The sequence below is a fragment of the Australozyma saopauloensis genome, chromosome 1 (assembly GCF_035610405.1).
Source record: "Australozyma saopauloensis chromosome 1, complete sequence".
NCBI lineage: Eukaryota > Fungi > Ascomycota > Pichiomycetes > Serinales > Metschnikowiaceae > Australozyma > Australozyma saopauloensis.
Window position 1 is genome coordinate 773,252 of NC_086131.1, and position 21,154 is coordinate 794,405.

Consider the following 21,154-nt stretch of genomic DNA (forward strand, 5'->3'; position numbering starts at 1 on the left):
AAACGGCCCCGACGAATTCCACTCATTTATTTTTTAAACAACCGGGATCATCCCAATAATTTGCTTTACCATGAAGAAGCATACCTCAATGGACCCTAATTATCAAAAAACACACTACTTCCTAGATACGACTCAATTCAAGAGAAGACGAATCGCAAATCCTTTATTTGGCGTAGAAGATTTGAACACCCATGACTGCGTCTTTACCAAACTCTCTGAGGAAACAGACGATGATGTGAAGCATCGCTTCCACCTTTATGAAAAAGTATGGTCACACCAAAAGAGTAAAATTGAGCAGATTTTAGGAAGCGCGAACAATGAGCTCTTTGAGGATTTGATACACTACATCCATACTCCACTCTCGCTGAAACTAGATATCGCGTTCTTGAGTCTAAGCACAAATACTGCCAATAACCTACGTATCCTTGACGAATTCTCCTCAAATGTAGTAAAAAATACACAAGCTGATAACACACATATACGAATAGTGCGCTTGAGTTCCAAGGTTTGCTTCAATGGAAAGGCTGCCATCAAGGAGGTTGTCAAACAGGTGTTGGAGGATCCTAAGGACCACGGCCAGACTCTGCAAAACGGGAACGCTGGAGATTACAATCTAGACCAAGACGATGAAGATGATGCTACGGTTAAAGAGGCGGCAAATGATGAGGCAGATGAGCTTGATAATCCAAGCGATGGGGATGGTGACGATGGCGACGATGGCGACGATGGAGCATCCGGCAAAATCTCATACGATTTCGAAATAGTCGAGGATTGGGTTCAAAACTATATCAAGAAGCACAAATGCGAGGATTCGTTCCGTATAGTTGTGATTTTTGATGATGCTGATTCGTTCCAAAACGAAATATTGAATCTGCTTCTCCAGCTCTTCTGCGTTTACCGATTGAAGTGTCCAATGAAAATCGTCATGGGCCTTATTTCCAAGAATGCCTCTAGCTGGATCAACAACAATGTGACAAGCAAACTTCGTAATCTTCTTCTGGGGGTGAGATTGGAGGCTAAGGACAATAAAAATATTGGGTTTCGTGTCATCAATGAGATTTTGCTTCAAAACACCATCACGCAACAAAATCCGCTCTTAGTCAGTGCACACCTTTCCCTGATTATTCTCAATCGCTTCGAGAATACAAATAACTCCATTGATAGTTTGATTACCGAGTTGAAACTTTCCTATATGACTTACTTCTATCAACTGCATCTATCCACTCTATTAGATCCCGAATTTGTGGCCAAGCCCTATCATTACGATGGTCTCAGAAAACTATCATCATTTAAAACACATGTGGAGTACTTCCTTCACGAGTTCATCAAAACTAGCGATGATAAACACAAGACCTACTTATGCAATTTACTCGAGGATGACTCAAAGTTAAGCAATTTATTCAGAGATGCCAGGATGAAGTTCCAACAATACCAGAATACTGTGATGAACGCTGTGAATGTTGTATACTGGTTATGCGACCATAGAAAAGAAAAATTCGAGGTATACAAACTCATCACGAATAATCAGCTCATCAATTCTCCTTTCTTGACAGATTTGCTTAAAACCGTCAAATCCTTCGATGAGAAGAAAAGCAGCGACTTTGTGGATTTTCTATCTAGCGACAACATTCACCCAGATCTTGAAGAATGTTCTGACCCGGATGTCAAAAACCTCAAAAATTCTATTGCAAAGGATTCGAATAGACTTTTGGACAGTTTAACCGACTATTTTCATCAAAACCACAGCCTCAATATGAAGATCAGTGATAACCTCTTCCACGAGGTGCTCACCATCACTGGAGGAAGCAACGAATTTGAAGAACAAATTCCAAAATTTTCTATTGAGGAAAATTTCGAAAACCTAATGATTAATCTCATTAGACCCAAACTGAGAGAGATAATTGAGTCTGCATTGGAGGAGCCACAAAAATATTTGCGCAATTCAATCCTCGTACAGAAGTTAGGAACTGCCGGAAACTTCCATCGCATCCTAGGGCCAGCGTTGCCCAGGTTTTATCAAATTTACAAGGATGCTCCAGTAAACATAAATCTTTGGGATTTCTACACAGCGTTCAAACAGTCATTGCTCAAGCGCGAAATTGTGGATGAGATCGAAGAGAACTACAAAGCATACCAACCAACTCTCAACCCAATTCTTGGTGAATATGTCTCAAAGCTCAGAAACTCCGAGGAAGCATGGGATAAGATGACATTCTCATGGTTCATCCAAAGTTGCTATGAGCTTAGCTCGATGGGATTCATGAGAGATAAGTCGAAAGGAAACTACATGGAGAAGATGATATGGAGAAATCTTTAAGTCAACTCAATGCCCCTAAATTGATGTAGATTGATATAGTTACATGTAATTAAATTCCCATTTGCACGCGATACCGCGTCGAAAAGTGTGGTACTGTGTTGAGTTTCCTGTAAGTCCCATTGTGTCATATTTCAAGTCAAGGCTACGTATAGCAAGTCCAGCTCAAGCTCTACGGTTTATGCATTCTATGTGGTTGGTGAAAGCTTGCAACAGTTCTTTGCGAAGCGCGTATTAAGCCCTATCCTAATCAGCTTTGATACGACCAACCATACTGTTGGGAGAATCACGCTTGTCCGCGGATTTAATCCACATATTCATAGTCTAGGATTGTGGTATCTTCATTGTATTCGGCCAAAGGTGGTTCTTTAAACCAGTATTGGCGTTTCGCTCTTCCTAGCATAGGCTCCGGATGTGAAACCATGGATTCAAGAATGGTCGACACTGTGAAGAATGAGATGAACACGATTGCAAACGCTAGTATGATTTTTCTTTGAGGGCGCCTTAGTAGCTTGTGAAATTTCACGGATGAAAATTCGTTCATCGTGATCCAAAATGAATGAAATACTAGTCGAACACGGTTCAACCTGAGAGAAAACAGCCAGGTATATATACAACTCACTAAACAGGACTCTTAATACCTTATTAGTACATAACGGTCGTTAACCAGCACAAAAGAGTCAGATCAAAGAAGACAGGAGAGGCTATTACGAGCAAAAATGTCAGCTTATGTGACCACCAGAGCCGCAGCTGCAGCTTTTATACAATCTTGTTTTATTTCGCGCAATATTCGTCTAATTCAAGGGGGGTTTCAGTAGACCCTGCAATCTGATGCATTGCCTCTGCAGGATAGTCTGTTTCATGTCAGATTGTGCACACCTCCCTGCAAAATGATCCTGCAGGTATCCTTTTCTCGTTTGAACATTCCACTTGTTTCCGCCATTCAACAGTAGGTGATACTATCCCGGAATGTCAAAAAAGATTACGGAGTTCGGAAACAGAAATTTTTGAAAGATTGTTTACACACAAATTGGTACATACTCTTGGTGTTTACCCTCAGCAAGGCGGCGCATTGTCTGAATTAATTCCCTTTTGAGCGCATCTGTCAATTGGTACCTAACTCTTGTCCTGCACGACACGCCAACAAAAGCCGTTCTTACACAGTTGCCAATCCCAACTGGGATGAACCTGGATGGCTGGCTATATTCCCCTAAGCAATTTCCAACGGAGAACTGTCATTCATCCACCAAAACTCTTTTACGAAATTGCTTTGTTCAATCACTGCAAAAATTTACATAAGTCCTTGTTGGTTGGGTCCCCGAGCCTTTTCACTGTGGATTGAAATGTTGACAGCCGTGAAGATTTGATAGATTAAGCGTGAATAAACAGGAAGATAGACGATCGCGAATTTTGCTCATGAGCCTCTCGAGACTTCACTGCGTCTGTTAATACGCATTGACTATAGAAAAGGGAGTGCGGCGTTGTGGGGCTCACAACCAGCTCTCGTTTGGTGGATGTTCGCACCATCTTGAGACCGTGCATCTGAGCGTGTATGAGCAGTCATGTGTCGTCGTCGTATTCGGCGGTAAAAGTTACAAAAATGATAGCTGGTTAGCACCGAGTGGTATTTAATTGAAGCCGTAGGGTTGTGCGTTTTTCGTTGTGAAACACTATCATACAGTCCCAGCCAATCTTAGATGGCCATTTTGTCCCACGTAAGTGAATATTCGAGAAATGGGGTAGCGAACTCAGCGGTTCCCGCGCCTATTAGTGCTTATTGCATATTTTGGGGAACACGTTGGGGAACGGGTCCAAGATCGTGGAATGAGATCGTTTTGTAGATTAATTGCGAGAAGTGTTTCCCCTTTTTTGGCTTTATTTCTCCTAATCTATTGCTTGGCTGTCTTAAAAGTAAAAGTTCAATACACAAACATTTTACAGTCAAAGTCTTTTGAGCCGACGAACAAATCAAATCAAAATTTTTTTGATTAACGCATCCAGTGGCCACAGGTGTTCTTAAGTCCCAAGAGGCCAACTAGTAGTCAATACCGGCGGGGATGGAGTTTGGTGGTAGAAGGTTAATGGTGAGAATGACCATAAAATAGAGCTGGGCTACCAATACGGAAAGTGGACAAAGAAAAATGAAATTATTGACATTTACATGTGAAAATCCAACCAGCATCTAAATCTCGACCATTTTGGTTCAGAATGGTTTGAATCTTCTATTTTGCAACTCAACGAAGCTTATTTTCATAGGTCAGGACTGAAAAAAAAAAAGAGAACCTCGGAATGGCAAAATAAAAAAGAGAAAAGAGAACAATCTAATATAAAATCGACGTGATACTAAAATAAATTCGATTATAGCGCTGCCTACAGTGTTCGAATCTCCGCCGTTTTTTTCCCTCAACGTTAGCAAGCGCACACCCTTACCTCTCTTCCACTGCCCGTGTGTACGTAGAGATCAGGCCATTTCTTATATGCCCAAAAGTGGTCCACAGTCATCATTCGGTAACAGCCCACCAGTTTTTTTTTCGGCATCGCTCTAGTTGCTCTTTTCTGTTGACGCATATTTTGATCCATTCACCAACAAACTCTTCGAGCTTGATCTCCACATCCCCTTAGGCAAACGTCGCTCTTATCGGATCGTTCCTCATTGATTCATCGTGAGGCTACCTTTCAACCCCCATCGGTCCTTTATCCATCTCGAACCTTAATCGGACACACCTCGTTTATAAGAGGGAACCGAACATCCAATCACGAAGGTCCGTGCTCATCTCTCACCAAATTTTCAATACCCGAAGTGAATTAACTTCCTTGTACCCACTCACCTAGCTCAATTTAAACTATCTCATCTGGGAGACAAATAACACCATGGAACAACTCAATTACGGATCGCTCCTAGACTTTGACGAGACCAGCAAGTTCTTGTCTGCCATTCAGAATACTGTCCCTGCCCTCGAAGAGGTTCCTGAATGGGACGAGTTCAATTTGGCACTCGGCAACGCTGATGTTGCCCCATTGTACAGCCCTAGCTTTGAGGTTTCAGCAGAAGACACAAAGCAAAACCTGTCGCTCTTTCCAGCTGACCAATACTCGTCCACTCGTCTGACATCGTATACTGAGTCCATTGACTCCAACTTTGTGGCCTCATTGGAGCAGTCTCCTAACACAACTTTCCTGTCCCCACACGCGCTGCCAGATGGTTTGATGAATAAAGAAGCTCCTCTCTTCGAATACTCGCATGCGGATTACCAGCTTCCATCTTTCACACAAAGCAGCTCCAACGGGCTTGTCAAGAAGGAAACTGCTGATTCTGTTCAATATGATGAAACCGCGGAGTCCGATGTCTCCACAAAAAAAGACTCTCCAAGCTCTCATGCCAAACGCACCCACGATGATGACGACTCTGAAGAGGAAACAAAGACTGAAAAAAAGGTCAGAACATCTCACAGAGTCATTGAAAGAAACTACAGATGCAACATAAACTCGAAGATTAACGAGCTTCGTGATGTCGTTCCAACTTTGAAAATAGTAACAGGAAAGACAGGCATGCTGATTGCCGATTTGGAGGGCTTAGTCCCAGCTTCTAAATTGAATAAGGCATCGGTCTTGTCAAAAGCCATCGAGTATATCGATCACCTCCAAAGAAAGAATGACTCGTTGCAAGATAAAATTGCCAGATTGCAGGCTCTTGTAAGTGAAGCCAGTACACAAGGTCCTAGTTTACAAGGCCTTAAAATGGAGCCATCTACTTCAGTAAGATCTCAGTTTGATTTCAACTTCAATCTTGGTGACAACAACTTTGCCCTGATGTATGCCAACGATGCTGTTGCACCGGAAAATGCCGCGCAGGCATATCCAATGGGTTTCTCGCAATCAAGAAACTCCAACATGATGTTGGGAGGCATTGCTATCGCTATGGGTTCTTCATTTATCACTGATGATAATTTCCGTGGACTTGGAGCCATACCGATGTCTGGTTTATTTTCCAATTCACCAATGGTTGCGAACCATCTCATATCCGTCCTCAGGTTGGTGGTCATGGCCTCGGGTCTCATTATGATGCTAGAACCTCTCCGACAAATGTTTTACTCTCAGAAGGACAAAAAATCAACATCACAACAGCCTCTTTGGCTTACTTGGCTTCTAGTTTCCTGTGGTCTTCAGCTCCCCCCTGCCATCTCATCTATTGAGAAGGAGGCTATTTGCCAACGTCTCCTCGGAAGAACAAAGACAGATTCCACACAACTTTTGAAAGATTATGCTTTGCTCAGCTCATCCGAGATTACCTTTGAAAATTGCTTATTGTCCGTTTTGGTTGGAACACTTCTCATACGCAAGAACCCTTCGGTCTCCACCTTCATGAGTCTTGGGTTGAAACGTAGAGGATCTCTACTTGTTAACCTTGAGTACAACGGTTCAAACAAGAACTTGAAGAGCCTTTCAACATTCATCAAGACTGTTGATGGCCTTGCTTTGTTTGAATCCGAGAATTTGTTACAGAGATTTATCAATTTGTCGTCGCAAATTCCGATCTGCACAAACGTCAAATCTGCTGAGAACGAAATGACCTACGTTGACTTCTACCTTAGAAGCAGACATGATGTGTTTGGTGTTTTGTATTCCTGGAGAATACTTGAGCTCATCTACGAATTGAACATTGTATTCTTAGAACTCTTGGTTTCTCAGAATGACGGGAAAACGGATGCAATGAAGAGTCTCTCCGAAGATATTGAGAAATTGCAGAAACTCATCTCCGACAATGGCGCTTTGACAAGACACTTGCTCCTATTGAAAGGTGTCATCTCATCTGAGAATGTCCCTTCTCTGATTTCTCAAATCCAGGATGATATCCGGGGGTACTTGTCTAAATTAGACGCAATCTATAACGAACCAGAGATCACGGACGATGAGTCAGATATCGAGGAAACTTCAAAAACAACCATTGCCAACGAGTCAACGAATTCTCTTGCAGCAGACATCGTCGCCAATCTGTCAATCATTTACTCCTTAAACATTGTTGATGAAGAGACAATTGTTGCCCTCGTTTCCTCAGCTATATCATATTTCTTGAATCGTGAGCATAATTTGAAGCTGCTTCAATTGCTTCGCTTGCTCAAATTCGAAAAAACTGATCAATCTGTTTCTCTCTTTTCTCTTACCTGTTTTGTCAAGCTTCTCTGCGTTCTTGTTAAGTCTGAGAATGAAGACAAAGCAGAAGACTCCGATGAAGACAAGAAATCCCTCTGGGCTAGCATGGACTCTGAGTCATGCAGTGTCCTTGAGTCTCTTGTCAAGATTATGAGAACTTGGTTGAATGATAATAACAAAAAAGATTGCTTGAGTCTGGAGCTCCGTAGCGATCTCTCAGACTTGGTAGTTCACAAAGGTCTTACATTGAATGGTATTTGAAGAACCGACAGAATGGTTTTACATCCTTTATTTATTTCGAGACAGACTTTTTAACTTCCCAAAGCTTGTTTCATATTCCGTACTGAAAATCATCAATTGCTGCAGTATTCTGCGGTTGTCATGCTTTACGATTAGACAGAGAAGTCTATAAAACACTCAATTATTTATCAATACATTAGATTATTTCTGTTAACACTATCGTGCATTTCATCTTTATATACAAAAGATAGCAAACATTTTATCATCATGTATCCCTGATTTCAAAAACCCCAAGTATCAAGACTTCCTTCACAATGCGGCTCATTGAACGAGACTTGAGCAGTAAGTCCTCAAAAAAAGCTAGTAATCAATACTGCTGAAAGAGAAAGGCTCATATGCATAACCCTCTCCCTCAAAGAATTTAGACATTGCTTCGACCCAATGCAATCTTAATGAGTGCAACATTGCGGAAGTACCTTCCATCAACACAAGGATGCAAACCGTCAAGACAAACCACATGGCAAACAAGCAGACTGTAATAGCGATACCCAGCAGCCCTTTTGTTCCAAAAGCATTTTGAATAGTCATTGTCCAAAGGACACTCGACAACTGAGCGTGCGCCAAAGACAACGCCCATAAACGAAGGTACGATGCTGTATGTGAGACACAGTTCAAACAAAATTCAATCGTGTGTATGACTTGATGTATGACAACATCCATGAGATTGAAGTCTTCTTCGCCATGGCCGTGTCCCGAACTCAAATTCATTGGCTCAACGTCGTTTGGAAAGGTAAAGGTTTGACTGAGCTCGTCAATTTCATCACCCTCGTTCAAGTCTCCATCATCATCACGATTATCTGGACCTTGGCTATTGAGCAAACGCTCGAAGGCAAGCTCCTCTTCCTGTGCTTGCGCAAAATGATTTTGCTGCAGTTTGAGATTGTCAAAGCCGAGATTCTTAGCCCTTTTGTTCTTTTTATTGAGCACAATTGGCTTATACAAGAGTAGCCAAGGCACACAGCAAAGAGCAATAAGAACAAGGACAATTTGCACAAATTTCTGTCCACTATAAAGAGGATCCTCTATACTTCCTGGCGCTAAAAACATGTTAATCAACATATTAAGAAGACCAGGGGGTTGACGATTAGTACCAAACCAATCCACACACCATTTGTACACAATGGTCAATGCCAAGTAGCCAAAAATACTTTGCATAAAGAAGAATCCCGGAAGAAAATTTCCGATGATATCGACCAGCGACTTAAAAAAGCGGTAGTTCACAAGACTGAACATTAATGAATAGTTCATATGGCAATATCCCATTAAGATGGACATTTTCATCTTGTACGAATTCGTAAAAAGCAATCCGTTTTCTGCTCCATGCCAAATCCAGTCAAGACCTATGGGATATGTTTTTCCAGAAACTCTGACGGCTGTGAGTGATATAGGACCGGAATGAGGATCATAGCCCTCTGGCCATACCCATTTCCATCCAGAGGCAAATAATGTCATCGATTTTGAGAAAATATCATTGTACATAAGACCAGTGTACATGGAAAACAATCCCATCAACAAAATGATGTATCTTCCGTTAAAAGCCATCTCGAAAATTTCATCCTTTTTCCGCATGGCGTTGAACTTTGTTTCGTTCACAATGAAAAACAATGCCACCAACAAGACAATAAAACCATGTCCCAAATCTCCGAACATGATTGCAAACATGAAGGGAAATGTGATGATTGTCGCTAAACCAGGGTTGACTTCTTGGTAAGAAGCAATACCGTATGTGTCCACGATAGCCTGAAAACCTGAGGTGAACTTGTTAGTTTTGTGATAAGTTGGAGGGACTCTGTTGGTTGTAAGCTCATTGACAACCGCGACGAAGCTGAATTCTTGATCATCGTCATCATCGCTGTTAGAATTATCATCATAGTCACTTCTACCAATAGCGAAATATGAATTGCTAGGTTGTTCATTTTGCGTGTTGGCCAATGTGTCTGTTGACAAGCTTATTGAGTGCTCAGCTTCTAGCAGATTTCTATTTGATTGCTGTGCTTTTGATCTGACTAGAGCTTTTAAGCTGTGACGAATAGAGCGGAGCTCTTCCAGCGGTATCCATCCCTCTCCAACAAGACATCTTCTAGTACTATCCTCGTCAAATTTGTTTAAAGTCTCATAGATAGCCTTTTCTCTTTTGATGATATAATGCCAATCAGGATACTTTTCTTGGAAAAATATAAGCTCGGATACCAAATGAGATTTCGTTGAATCGATTACACTAGTAAGGTCCTCGATTTTGTTGTTTAGTTGGGAAAGGGTAACTTGACGTGAACTCGAAGAGCCCTCAACATTATCATAGATAAAACCGTCCAATGAATGGATTATCCGGCGAACTCTTGATTTCAAATAGTCACCATGGGTATAGATGATGAACACATTTTTGTCGATATGCTCTGCCGAGCCAGTTAGAGCGGCATCGTCATCTATAATTGGGATGTCATTGAAGTAGAGATTACCTCTGAGGGTTCTCCATAGAATTTTGCGCAAAATTGGAATCTTGGTTCTGGCAATAGTTCCAGTAATTGCATGCATGACGGACTCGTCGAGGTTGACAGACGTTTCCTGAACATCCAAAGACGTTCTTGCGCCGCCTAAAAGGGCCTCTTCATCTTCGTCATCGAGGTCCTCGATTTCGAATTGACGGAACTCATCATCCTGGGCGGAGTCAACAGTCCGCCTGTGGAAGTTATTGACTAGATTGAGGACGTGTCTATTCTCGATTAATTGAGATCTTTTCACTTCAAGTGAGGTGTATGAGCCATCTAAATGTTTAATTTTTTCGTATGATGTTTCCAATGTAGACTTGATATCGTCTATTTCTGACGTAGGCGGCAAAGGCCTCTTGTCGGCCATCAAGGTTGCAAAAGGGTCACCTTTCAAGGTTCCATACTTCACCATCGCATTGTGCAAAAACTCAAACTGAATTTCCATCGCATCAACATCGCGCAACTCTGACACAAATGTTCTTTGAAACGGCGTGAGCTTGGAGTTAAGATCTCTGAAATGCACTTGGCCCAGCAGACCAAGAGCAAACACCACGTCTCGTGCAATTTCAATAGTGACGTAGAACTGCACCAATGTCATTGGGGCAGACCGAAAAACGGCCTCGTTGGCTGAGGGCTGTTCGTTATCCTGCCAACGCATAGTGAATATAGGCGCCTAGGTAAGAGACAAGTTGAGCCAGTCGACTTCCGAATTCGTGCTTTCTGAAAGCCTAGGTATATGGATAGAGGGCAGAGTGACGAGGGACAATAATGGTAGGTGGGGGTGGTCGCAATTGCCAAGTGTCCAAGCCGACTATCTGTAGTTGAATATCCCTGGAGTGTACAGGCACATCTAAAGTTAGTGAAATTATAAGAGTTAGTCAAGGGATCTGAACCGGATTTTCAATTTTTAGTGCGGGCATTTGAAAACAAACCTAGGTTTTGATGTGAGAATATTTGTAAGAGGCTGTTTTTTTTTGATTTTTTGCTGATTGATACCAGGTTCTTTGTGCTACGTATACTATAGCCGATCCAATGAATCAGCTACTGATTATTGGAGCATGAGAATGAATTTAATAACTTGAATTATCTCTGCCGGTGATCAAATCATTACAATTGGTTTTTCTACCGTTGTCGTATTGCGCTATACTCTAAAGCATGCATGTATCGGTGGTAGACAAAGAACCATATCAGAATGTTGCTGAAGTAATTTTTTCCAAATATATTTCTGATTTAAAGCATAAATTCAAGAAAACTGGATTCTTGAGAGCTTTTCTGCATGAAATTCTGATTTATGATATTTATCTTCAGATACCCTCTCCTTCTTTATCGCACCAGCTATGCCTCTCTGATTCAACCAGTGGGTGGATTCTCAATTCAAAATGAGACTACTCCGTCAAATTACAAGTCTCAATGTGTTGGCATTATGCTTGGCACTAAACTCAACAGCCCTATTTAATGCTGCCATTGATTCTCTCCGACACCTCCCGCACAAGTATCATGCTCTTACCCCAATTTACACATCAGAGAACATAGACGAAGGTATTTGGATACCCGAGTACGATCTACACACACAAAACTATAAAACAAATCATGTATATAAACCGATTCCTGAAGCTTCAGCTGGGATTTCCTTGCTCGAACAGGCGGTTGAAGCTGGATCTTCAGACGCTGCCGCTGCATTAGGCGACATTTACACCTTTGGCAATTTCCTGGTGCCCACGAACTACACCAAAGCACTACTGTACTACCACAAAGCGATTGCTACGAAAGCAAATGGTCATGCGTACTTCATGTTGGGTTACATGTACTCAACGGGGATGTTTGGCGAAATTCCGCAAAACAAACAGAAAGCAGCCGTGTATTATGAATTTGCTGCGAAGAACGATGACCTCAATGCCATTCTAGTCCTTGCAAATAATTTCTATCATGGAATTGGCCGCGCAGCTGACTGTGGCGTGTCAAAGTTCTACTATGCCACAGCTGCTCGCAAGACAATGTCAGTCCTTTCACAGCTTGCGCCCGAAACAATAAACGAGTTTCTTACATACAACATTGCTTTACCTGACTACAATGGAGGTATTTATGGAAGAAGAGTGAGCGAGTCGCCATCATCGACAACCAATAAGGTGAGCAATTTTTTGGCTTTAAGAGAGTCAATACGGGACCTGAATTTTGAATCACAGGATTCCAACCTTATAGACTACTATTTCAATGCCTATGAAAACTATCATGGTGGCCATTTCAAGGATAGGAATTACACGGAAGCATATGTCAATTCGATCATGTGCGTCGTGCAAGGTGATGAAAAATTCGGTGGTGCCTATTTTGAACTTGCAACCGATATTGACAAATACTTTTTAAGCAAATGTCACGGCTTATTGAGCAAATTGTATCTCAACGGTCACGGTGTGCAAAGAAATTTGACCAGGGCTTATGCCTGGCTCCGTAGCGCTCAAAAGATTTATAATGAGCCAGAAACTCTATTGACATTTGCTCAATTCCACAACCTTGATCCTAGCTACACGGGAGGATTCACAGATAAGGGCTTGCGATATTTGCGAGATGCGGCATCGAACAATAGTGCTCGAGCTGCTTTCATTCTTTCTAAATCAGGAATTGCCCCAAAGCACCCTTTGCAAACTACTTACACCAAGAGCAACTATGATCTAGTTAAGTTTGCCGCAAAGAAAGATATCCTCGAAGCACTCTTTTATTTTGCGGATGCGGTAGAATCGGGATTTGGGGCCTCTGTTGGCGACAAATATGAGTGCGAACATGTGGTGGGCTTTTACAAGGAGTTTGTTGAAAGATCAGAGAAGATTGTGTTGCCTCATATTAAATATGCTTTCGAAGAATTCCGATATGGAAATTTCAAGAATTCTTTGTTGGGTTTTCTGATCGCAGCAGAGCAAGGCTTAATTAATTCTCAGATTTCTGCGGCATATCTCCTACAACAATTGGAACCACTTTTTCCTTTCAAAAAGAAAATTCAGCATGGAAGTCGAATTCGGTCAGCCATCGCATACCTTGAGCTTGCATCCGCTCAAGATCACCTTGATGCTACAGTCCTTCTCGGAGATTTTTACTCAACCGGATTTAATTCAGCAAATATCTCGGCCGACTTTACTCAAGCTTTTGCATATTACAGTAAAGCAGCTCTGTCCGCCTCTAGCCATGGGTGCTACAAACTAGGGTATATGTATGAGTATGGGCTTGGTTCGCCAAACAACACCAAAGATTATTTCATGGCCAAAAGATACTATGACTTGTCACGAAAATACACTAAGGACAGAGATCTCTCTCAGCTTTCACAAATCAAAGCCAGTACATTTCCAGTTACCTTGGCTTTATTGAGGCTCAGATTCAAAATGCTATTCAACGGTAGTTCGAATGAGAGAGAATTGGATTCCACTGGCTGGTTCAGTACTTTTGAAAAGCTCAGAAAAAGCAAGGAGGTTGAAAAACACGAAAACACTGCTCAAGCTAAGTCCGAAGCACACCTGGAGGGCGGGAATTACGACGGTGATGACGAGTATGAAACTTTCGACTACATTGTGCTAATATTCACTATTGCATTTTTCGTATACATGGCCCTTGAAAACGTTCGGGGACATTTTAGAAGAATGGATCGGAGGCGTGAAGCACCTGGAAATCAGAATGTAAATGCAGAGGCCAACAATAGATTTGGTGTTCAGTTTTTCTTTGCGATTTGAGTTTCTTATTTCCGATGTATAGATGAAATACTAATTAAATCATATCATCTAGAATATTTTTCAAGATTGGGTGTCGTTGTAAAGCTGCAGGAGCAAGTTTTCCACTTTGTATCTTTGTGCTTCGAAACTGTTGAGTATCTCCTATAGCTTCCGGATACTGAGTCAAATTAAAGGTCCAGCCTTTTCTTGATGACAAATCAGTGAACTTGCGAGCAGATTCTGCAGTTGACATCGTTTTTTCAGAGCCAAAAATTATTAATTTGGATCGAGCTCTGGTGACTGCAACATTTATTCTTCGCCAATCTTTCAACAAGGCTCCAGAGCGACATTCAGGATTCGCCCGAACCATAGATATTATAATACATTTTTTGTCTCGACCTTGAAATCTGTCAGCAGTCAAAACCTCGAGTTCCGGAATGTGCTCAAACGCATCGAGCAACAATTTGAGCTGCGCTTTGTATAAGGTCATGACACCAATATCGGCAGGATCTACTCCTGATGCGCAAAATGCATTAACTAATTGTACAGTGAGATTGACCTCGGTAGGGTTGACTATGTTTTCTCCAACCGACTTTTCAAAAGCAGCAATTGGGTCATGATTAAAGAATGCGACATGGGTATCTTCGTTGAGAGCATGTTGTATCCAAGAAATGTCATTTTGTCCAGGGCTAGTGGACAGAAAACCAGAGGGGCGCGGGAGAACGAGCTTTTGATTTGCTACTTCCAATGACCCACATTGTAAACGATTGTCATAAACCAAAACATTCGAAATTTCCATGATTTCCTTGCTCATACGGTATTGATGATGGAGCTCTACGACACTCTCGGGATGCTCGACAGCTAGATATTGGAACAATGACTTGGAGAGACCATGCCGTACATCAGGATCGGGGTGAGTTACCAATGGAGGGAGCTGAAAATGGTCTCCTACCAAAACAAATTTGTCACAACGTGAAATGGGCCCTATGCTGACCGGCATCGAAACTTGCGATGCCTCATCAACAATGCAATAATCAAACAGGGTTCTGACGCTGAAGATCAAGTCCTTCATACCCAAGCAAGTGGTTGCAACAACATACGGCTCTGTAATCTCTCGCTCAAAGTCACGGAAGGTATTTATTTGCTTTTGGTCTGAACTGACACAATAAGGTCGTATTTCAGGATGAACTCTCGTAAAGTGACCCGTCCTAATGAAATCCACTCCGAGTTGTAGTAACTTGAGAAGGATGTTATCAACGGCTGAATTTGTATAGGAAGTCAAAAGAACAGTTTTTTTTGAATTGACTAGCATTTTGATGAGGTGTGCAATAACTGTCGTTTTACCAGTGCCAGGCATGCCCAAAATCAAACAGTAGTCCTTTGTGCAACTAACACGTTTGAAGGCCAATAGCTGATCATCATTAAAACATTCCTCGTCTCCGTCTATGAGAAACTGAGGAGAAGAAGTGAACGTCGGTGGGCGCAAATTAACTATCAAGTCGCGTCTCTTCAGGTCACCTTGAGCGAGGAATAAATTAAGTATGTTGAACCTCGCCAAGCCCATACCATAATAAAATTCATCCTTGTCTATGCGAAATACAACCTCGTTTCCTTGTGATATCGGACTCTGAGATTTGTGCAAAACCTGAGCTCTGTGAAAAATGTCTGACTTTTTATGAGTTCCAACAATTTGTCTTCTAGTCAGGATTGTAATTGAACGTGCATCAATAAAGGTGACAACACCTTGCGCCAAGGCAAAATGACCCTCTTGGTCGCTCACAATGATCCTATCATGTTTTCCAATTTGAGTGTTTAACATTGACTCATTAGTTCCATCTTTGTTTCTCCGAAAGACATAAACATATGAGTTAGAATTAACGTCTTCATCTAAACACTTACTAATGATCAAATCACCTAGCGCTTTGCCGCGCAACTTCTCTCTTTCTTTAGCTGTCATCACCCATAGCTCTTTGTTGACTCTTGATTGAAATTGTTCTTCTTTAGAAATCAAATTGTCCCAAAATTTAAAAAATTGTCCGTACTCCGGATGGTTATTTAAATGCTCGACAAGTTCAACGTACTGATCTTCTTCAAGGCCACTTTCGGAGGGTAGACCATCTTCAATCATGTAATTGATGGTCATGCAGCTATCACGCACAACACACCTTTGGCATTCTTGCCGTCTTATCAAGTCAGGAAGGCTTTGATCACCTGGCTTCAAGAAGCTCGAGATTCTGTTTCTTAAATTCACTAGCGAGCGAAGATCGGGTGTTGAGATTGTGTGCTTTGTTGTAGAACCTTCGTCCAGCGAATATACAAGAAGAAATGATGAGATTTCAACATTGTACCTATCCTTGAATAAAAGAGAATACAAGGCAGCTTGCGCTTGATGGCTCAAATGTGGACGACCGGTTTTAATTTCCATGGGAAGAAGAAATTGACCTGTACCAGTGTCGCCACCAATGTTGGCTTTTATAGTAACATCTGCAATTCCTTTCAATCCAAACATGGGGGACCAAACACTTTCCTCAATATCAAGAATTTCTGCCACTGAAAACTTCACTTTTTGCTGCCTTTTGTTGGTGGGGATTTCTCTAGGTCTTGTTTTGTAATACTGGAGAAACCAATCACGCAAAAATTTAAACTGTTTGCGAGCTTCTGATTTTAGCTCCTCCACGATGTCACCGATTGAAAATATTTCAAAAAGATTCTTTTGAACTTCTTCACTCAATAGATTCTCCATAAAATCTAATGTAAATTTTTCAGTGATCATGCAAATCTGAAATATCTCGTGAACTATTGTACCAAGAATCAAAGGGAGAGACAGGGCGCCTGGAAAAGAGTATCTTTTGAGGAGGACTGTTTTGCGAGGACAAAATATTTGATCTGCCACAACAGTTGATGAAATGAGTATATCTGGGTTCCATATAAGTAGATTATGAGCATCGTCAATCAATTTCTGATTGTCAGGATATGTATGTATGACATGGATAATGTCATTAACCATAAGGTTGAGCTCGCTAGCCTCTCCTCTCACGACAAGCTTTGCGTCTAAGCCAAATGAGTCCACAACGGAGAGGATGAGTTGATTTCTTTTATGACCTTGATGTTGGTATGACGAACGTAGTATAGATTTTAATTGGTACCGGGCAAAGTCAGGCCGTTCGTATGAAAGTTTCGGTCCGTCGTCAATCTCTACATACATTTCATTTTCACAGGTTGCATCTGGCTCGGACTTCCTGTCATTAGTGGATTTCTGACCAGTAGTATTTGTGGAGGGCTGGGTTGCAAGGGTGTTCAAAAACAGGATATCAAGCTCATCAGAGAAGGGGTCCGCATCTTCGTCAGATACCAGCAGATTAGTCGCATGATCCAATGAGTTGGTAGCATTATTGGGGTGCACACTTGATGTCGCTGATTGAGTTAAGCTGTCAACTCTAAGGTTTGCGAGAAACAAATCATCATCGGATGAGAGGTTATCGTCATCCGGCTCTATAGTCTTTTCATGCTGTAATGAGGCTGTTTCTTTAGGACTAGAATGTAGCAAGTTAGATTCCAGGAGTGTGACAGGAGGTCTCTCTTCAATACGGACCTCGTTTGAAGAATTTTTATAGGGAGTGTCGTCGAATTGATCGATCCATCTATGAAGACCATATTCATAAGTGCCATGGCCATCTTGTAATTGGTCATTTCGAGCGGTGAGGGAGTTTGGATCAAATGATTTCGATCGGCTTAACGAGGGTGATGCATCCGAGCTTAGAGCGGGCATATCAGAGTAGGCTCTCAGAAAATGAGGAGTCTGCGATAAACTGTTCTCCAATCCAACACCATATTTTGTGAGCATTGAATCTGTTATTTCGTTTGTGATGGATTCTACGGGTTTTTCAGAAGTATCTCTAATTTCGGATCTCTTCAAGGGAGAAGATAGGATAGGGCGAGAGAATTTGGAGAGTTTTTGGTCGGAACGCCAGCGCACGCCATCGAAACTATCATCTGAACTCTGTTGCTCATTCGGTTTGTCATTGTTTCTTGCAAGTAGAGTACGGTTAGCAATCTCAGGTCTCATACCATGTTCTTGCAGACTCGGTAGTCTCAGATCCAGTACTAAAACTGTATGAGCAGGAGCTTCGGGCTTCTGATTTCCCAATTCATCTGCATTGGGTTGTTTGGCAGGTGCTCGGAAGGTGGCGTCTATCGAGGAAGATGCGTTTGGACTGAATGCTAGAGTGTTCTGTGGCTTAAAGAAATATGTTTTGCGTGATTGAGCCAATGACTTTGATTTTTTTCGCGCCGGTGATCGCGTGTCGTTCGAATCGGGGGACTTGTTCATAATCGCCACATGTGGGAGCAAGAGATACTTTCAATTTCTATTATGTGTATTTCGCGTCCTTCAATGAAGATCGATGGAGCAGACATACCTGCTGGTAGTTGAATTCGAAATTTCAGGGAAACTATATACTGTCAACCGTGATGAAGTGTTTCTGTTAACGTTTGATTTTCCTTTTTTTTTCAGCCGAGTTGTATTTGTCTCAATAGAGGAGAAGGTTTGATCTTGAGGTTCCGAGTGACACCTGAATGAATCCATAAACTTACAAATATTTCTATAAAAGACCTGTCTTCAAGATTTGTTCGTCTATTCGCCGTTTGGTTTAGTTTAATCAACAGAGGTTCCTTGACTCAAACACCATGAGATTGAAAGTGGTCCGGTGGAACCGACGTACGACTAAAATGACAACTGTTACAAAATTCAATATAGAAAAGTGAAAACTTCGAAAAGACGGTCCAGGAGAAATGCTCTTACCCCAGTGGCAATGTATTTCTAGGTACCTTTATTGGCTGCAAATCCACAGAACCTGCACCTAGTTCTTTGTTCAAACTAGACAAAGACAGATTTTCCAGATTAAAAATTGCAGAACAATATTTGCAAGAGTGAAAAATTCATAGCAAAGATCTGTGAAGTGACAGCATTCGAAAGTTGTTCCTTTTTTTTTCTGGATATCCTAGGCCATCACACCAGTACCTCCCCACCATGCCGGCTGCTCTTGTGCAGTTTTTTCTCGACCTCATCTCTGAACAGAAATTATCAATCCACCGATTCCAACTAAACAATGGCTTACGTGTTGACTGAGACTGCCGCAGGTTACGCCCTCTTGAAGGCGGCAGACAAGAAGATACATAAGTCCTCTTCTATCCTTGAAGACTTGAACTCTGCCGAGAAAGTTGCCAACCAGTTCAAGATCCACCGTTTTGAAAAATTCCAGTCCGCTGCCAATGCTTTGGAGGAGGCCAACGCTGTCATTGAGGGTAAGGTTTCTGACAACTTGAAGAAGCTTTTGGAGGATGTTAAGCTTGAAAAGAAAGCCACTTTGGTTGTTTCCGAGGCCAAGTTGGGTAACGCTATCAACAAGTTGGGTTTGAACTACTCTGTTGTCTCCGATGCTGCCTCTTTGGACTTGCACAGAGCTATCAGAGAATTCTTGCCAGAGCTTTTACCAGGTTTGGATGACACTGTCTTGAAGCAAATGTCCTTGGGTTTGGCCCACTCTATTGGTAGACACAAGTTGAAGTTCAGTGCCGACAAGGTCGACACTATGATTGTGCAAGCCATTGCTCTTTTGGACGACTTGGACAAGGAGCTCAATACCTACGCCATGAGATGTAAGGAATGGTATGGTTGGCATTTCCCGGAGTTGGCTAAGCTTATAACCGACTCCGTTGCCTACGCCAGAATCATTTTGACCATGGGTGTCAGATCTAAGGCTGCTGAGACTGATCTCTCTGAGATTTTGCCTGAGGAGGCTGAGGAGCAAGTTAAGGCTGCTGCTGAGGTTTCTATGGGTACCGAGATCACCGAGAACGATCTTGACAACATCAAGTCTTTGGCTGACCAAATCGTTGACTTTGCCGCATACAGAGAGCAATTGTCTAACTATTTGTCTTCTAGAATGAAGGCCATTGCTCCTAACTTGACTGCTTTGGTCGGTGAGTTGGTTGGTGCTAGATTGATTGCCCACGCTGGTTCTTTGACCTCTTTGGCCAAGGCCCCTGCCTCTACCATTCAAATTTTGGGTGCTGAGAAGGCTTTGTTCAGAGCTTTGAAGACTAAGCATGACACACCAAAGTACGGTTTGTTGTACCATGCCTCTTTGGTTGGTCAAGCTTCTGGTAAGAACAAGGGTAAAATCGCTAGAGTTCTTGCTGCCAAGGCTGCCGTTGCCTTGAGATACGACTCTTTGGCTGAGGAGAGAGACGACTCTGGTGACTTCGGTTTGGAGGTCAGAGCTAAGGTTGAGTCCAGATTGAGTGCTTTGGAGGGTCGTGACTTGAGAACTACCACCAAGGTTGTCAGAGAGAACAAGAAGATTGACATCACAGAGGCTAGAGCTTACAACGCCGACGGAGATGCCACTGCCCCAATGGAGCAAACTCCAGAGGCTGACTCCGACGATGAGTCTGATGAAGAATCCGAGGAGACTCCAAAGAAGAGAAAGAGAGACGACGAAGACGAGGAGAAGAGCTCTAAGAAGTCCAAGAAAGACAAGAAGGAGAAGAAGGACAAGAAGGAAAAGAAGGAGAAGAAGGAGAAGAAAGAAAAGAAAGAAAAGAAGGAGAAGAAAGACAAGAAGGAGAAGAAGGAGAAGAAATAAGTGATGAGTGAATCACACTTGAAGTTGAGACGCGCCTGAGTCGTCGATTTATATTGCATGTATCGTAACTAGAATTTTTGTTATAATTGTTAAAGAGATTCTTGTAGGCAAAGTGCCAACGATTATTGTTCAAATTTAAAGGGATACCTCCAAGATATACTTCGAAAAGTGACAAAACAAGTGCTGTTGTTGCTTGTGTATGTATCATCATGTATGCACTTAGTGATTGAACGAAAGCATACATTCAACCGTATTTTGAAAATTCAAGAGAGAGAGGCCTTCATCTAAACTTAGGTAACGTTGTATAACATTCAAATTAACAGCACCATCGAAACGACCTTACAACCATCCCAACCACCTGAAGTTCATTTTGTATTTCGCGTCTTTCCCCTCGAATACATAAAAACGCAAAAAGTTGAATACTTGAAACAAAAGCATAATAATACAAAAAGCAAAATCTTTCAAGAAGAAGAAAACAATAAAAGAAAAATCACAAGAGAGAAAAAAAAAAAAAGATAGACAACTCGAATGAGATTTACTGGTAAAAGACAACTAGCTGTCTCA

General features: G+C 41.9%; 6 protein-coding genes across 6 annotated transcripts; 4 read left to right on the forward strand and 2 right to left on the reverse strand.

Annotated features, from left to right (window-relative positions):
* Positions 1-70: 70 nt before the first annotated feature.
* Positions 71-2,317, forward strand: PUMCH_000359 (uncharacterized protein; the record flags this gene model as incomplete). The annotated part of the gene is made up of 1 exon (XM_063019451.1): positions 71-2,317. One exon carries the CDS (start codon positions 71-73, stop codon positions 2,315-2,317), a length of 2,247 nt encoding a protein of 748 aa, XP_062875521.1.
* Positions 2,318-5,185: 2,868 nt separating this feature from the next.
* PUMCH_000360 (uncharacterized protein) lies at positions 5,186-7,726 on the forward strand (the record flags this gene model as incomplete). The annotated part of the gene is made up of 1 exon (XM_063019452.1): positions 5,186-7,726. The coding sequence occupies one exon, from the start codon at positions 5,186-5,188 to the stop codon at positions 7,724-7,726; it is 2,541 nt and encodes an 846-aa protein (XP_062875522.1).
* A 339-nt stretch (positions 7,727-8,065) lies between these two features.
* On the reverse strand, positions 8,066-10,909 carry PUMCH_000361 (uncharacterized protein; the record flags this gene model as incomplete). The annotated part of the gene is made up of 1 exon (XM_063019453.1): positions 8,066-10,909. One exon carries the CDS (start codon positions 10,907-10,909, stop codon positions 8,066-8,068), a length of 2,844 nt encoding a protein of 947 aa, XP_062875523.1.
* Positions 10,910-11,630: 721 nt separating this feature from the next.
* PUMCH_000362 (uncharacterized protein) lies at positions 11,631-13,964 on the forward strand (the record flags this gene model as incomplete). The annotated part of the gene is made up of 1 exon (XM_063019454.1): positions 11,631-13,964. One exon carries the CDS (start codon positions 11,631-11,633, stop codon positions 13,962-13,964), a length of 2,334 nt encoding a protein of 777 aa, XP_062875524.1.
* Positions 13,965-13,998: 34 nt separating this feature from the next.
* On the reverse strand, positions 13,999-18,273 carry PUMCH_000363 (uncharacterized protein; the record flags this gene model as incomplete). Its single annotated transcript, XM_063019455.1, has 1 exon — positions 13,999-18,273. One exon carries the CDS (start codon positions 18,271-18,273, stop codon positions 13,999-14,001), a length of 4,275 nt encoding a protein of 1,424 aa, XP_062875525.1.
* A 778-nt stretch (positions 18,274-19,051) lies between these two features.
* Positions 19,052-20,590, forward strand: PUMCH_000364 (uncharacterized protein; the record flags this gene model as incomplete). The annotated part of the gene is made up of 1 exon (XM_063019456.1): positions 19,052-20,590. The coding sequence occupies one exon, from the start codon at positions 19,052-19,054 to the stop codon at positions 20,588-20,590; it is 1,539 nt and encodes a 512-aa protein (XP_062875526.1).
* Between the last annotated feature and the right edge of the window lie 564 nt (positions 20,591-21,154).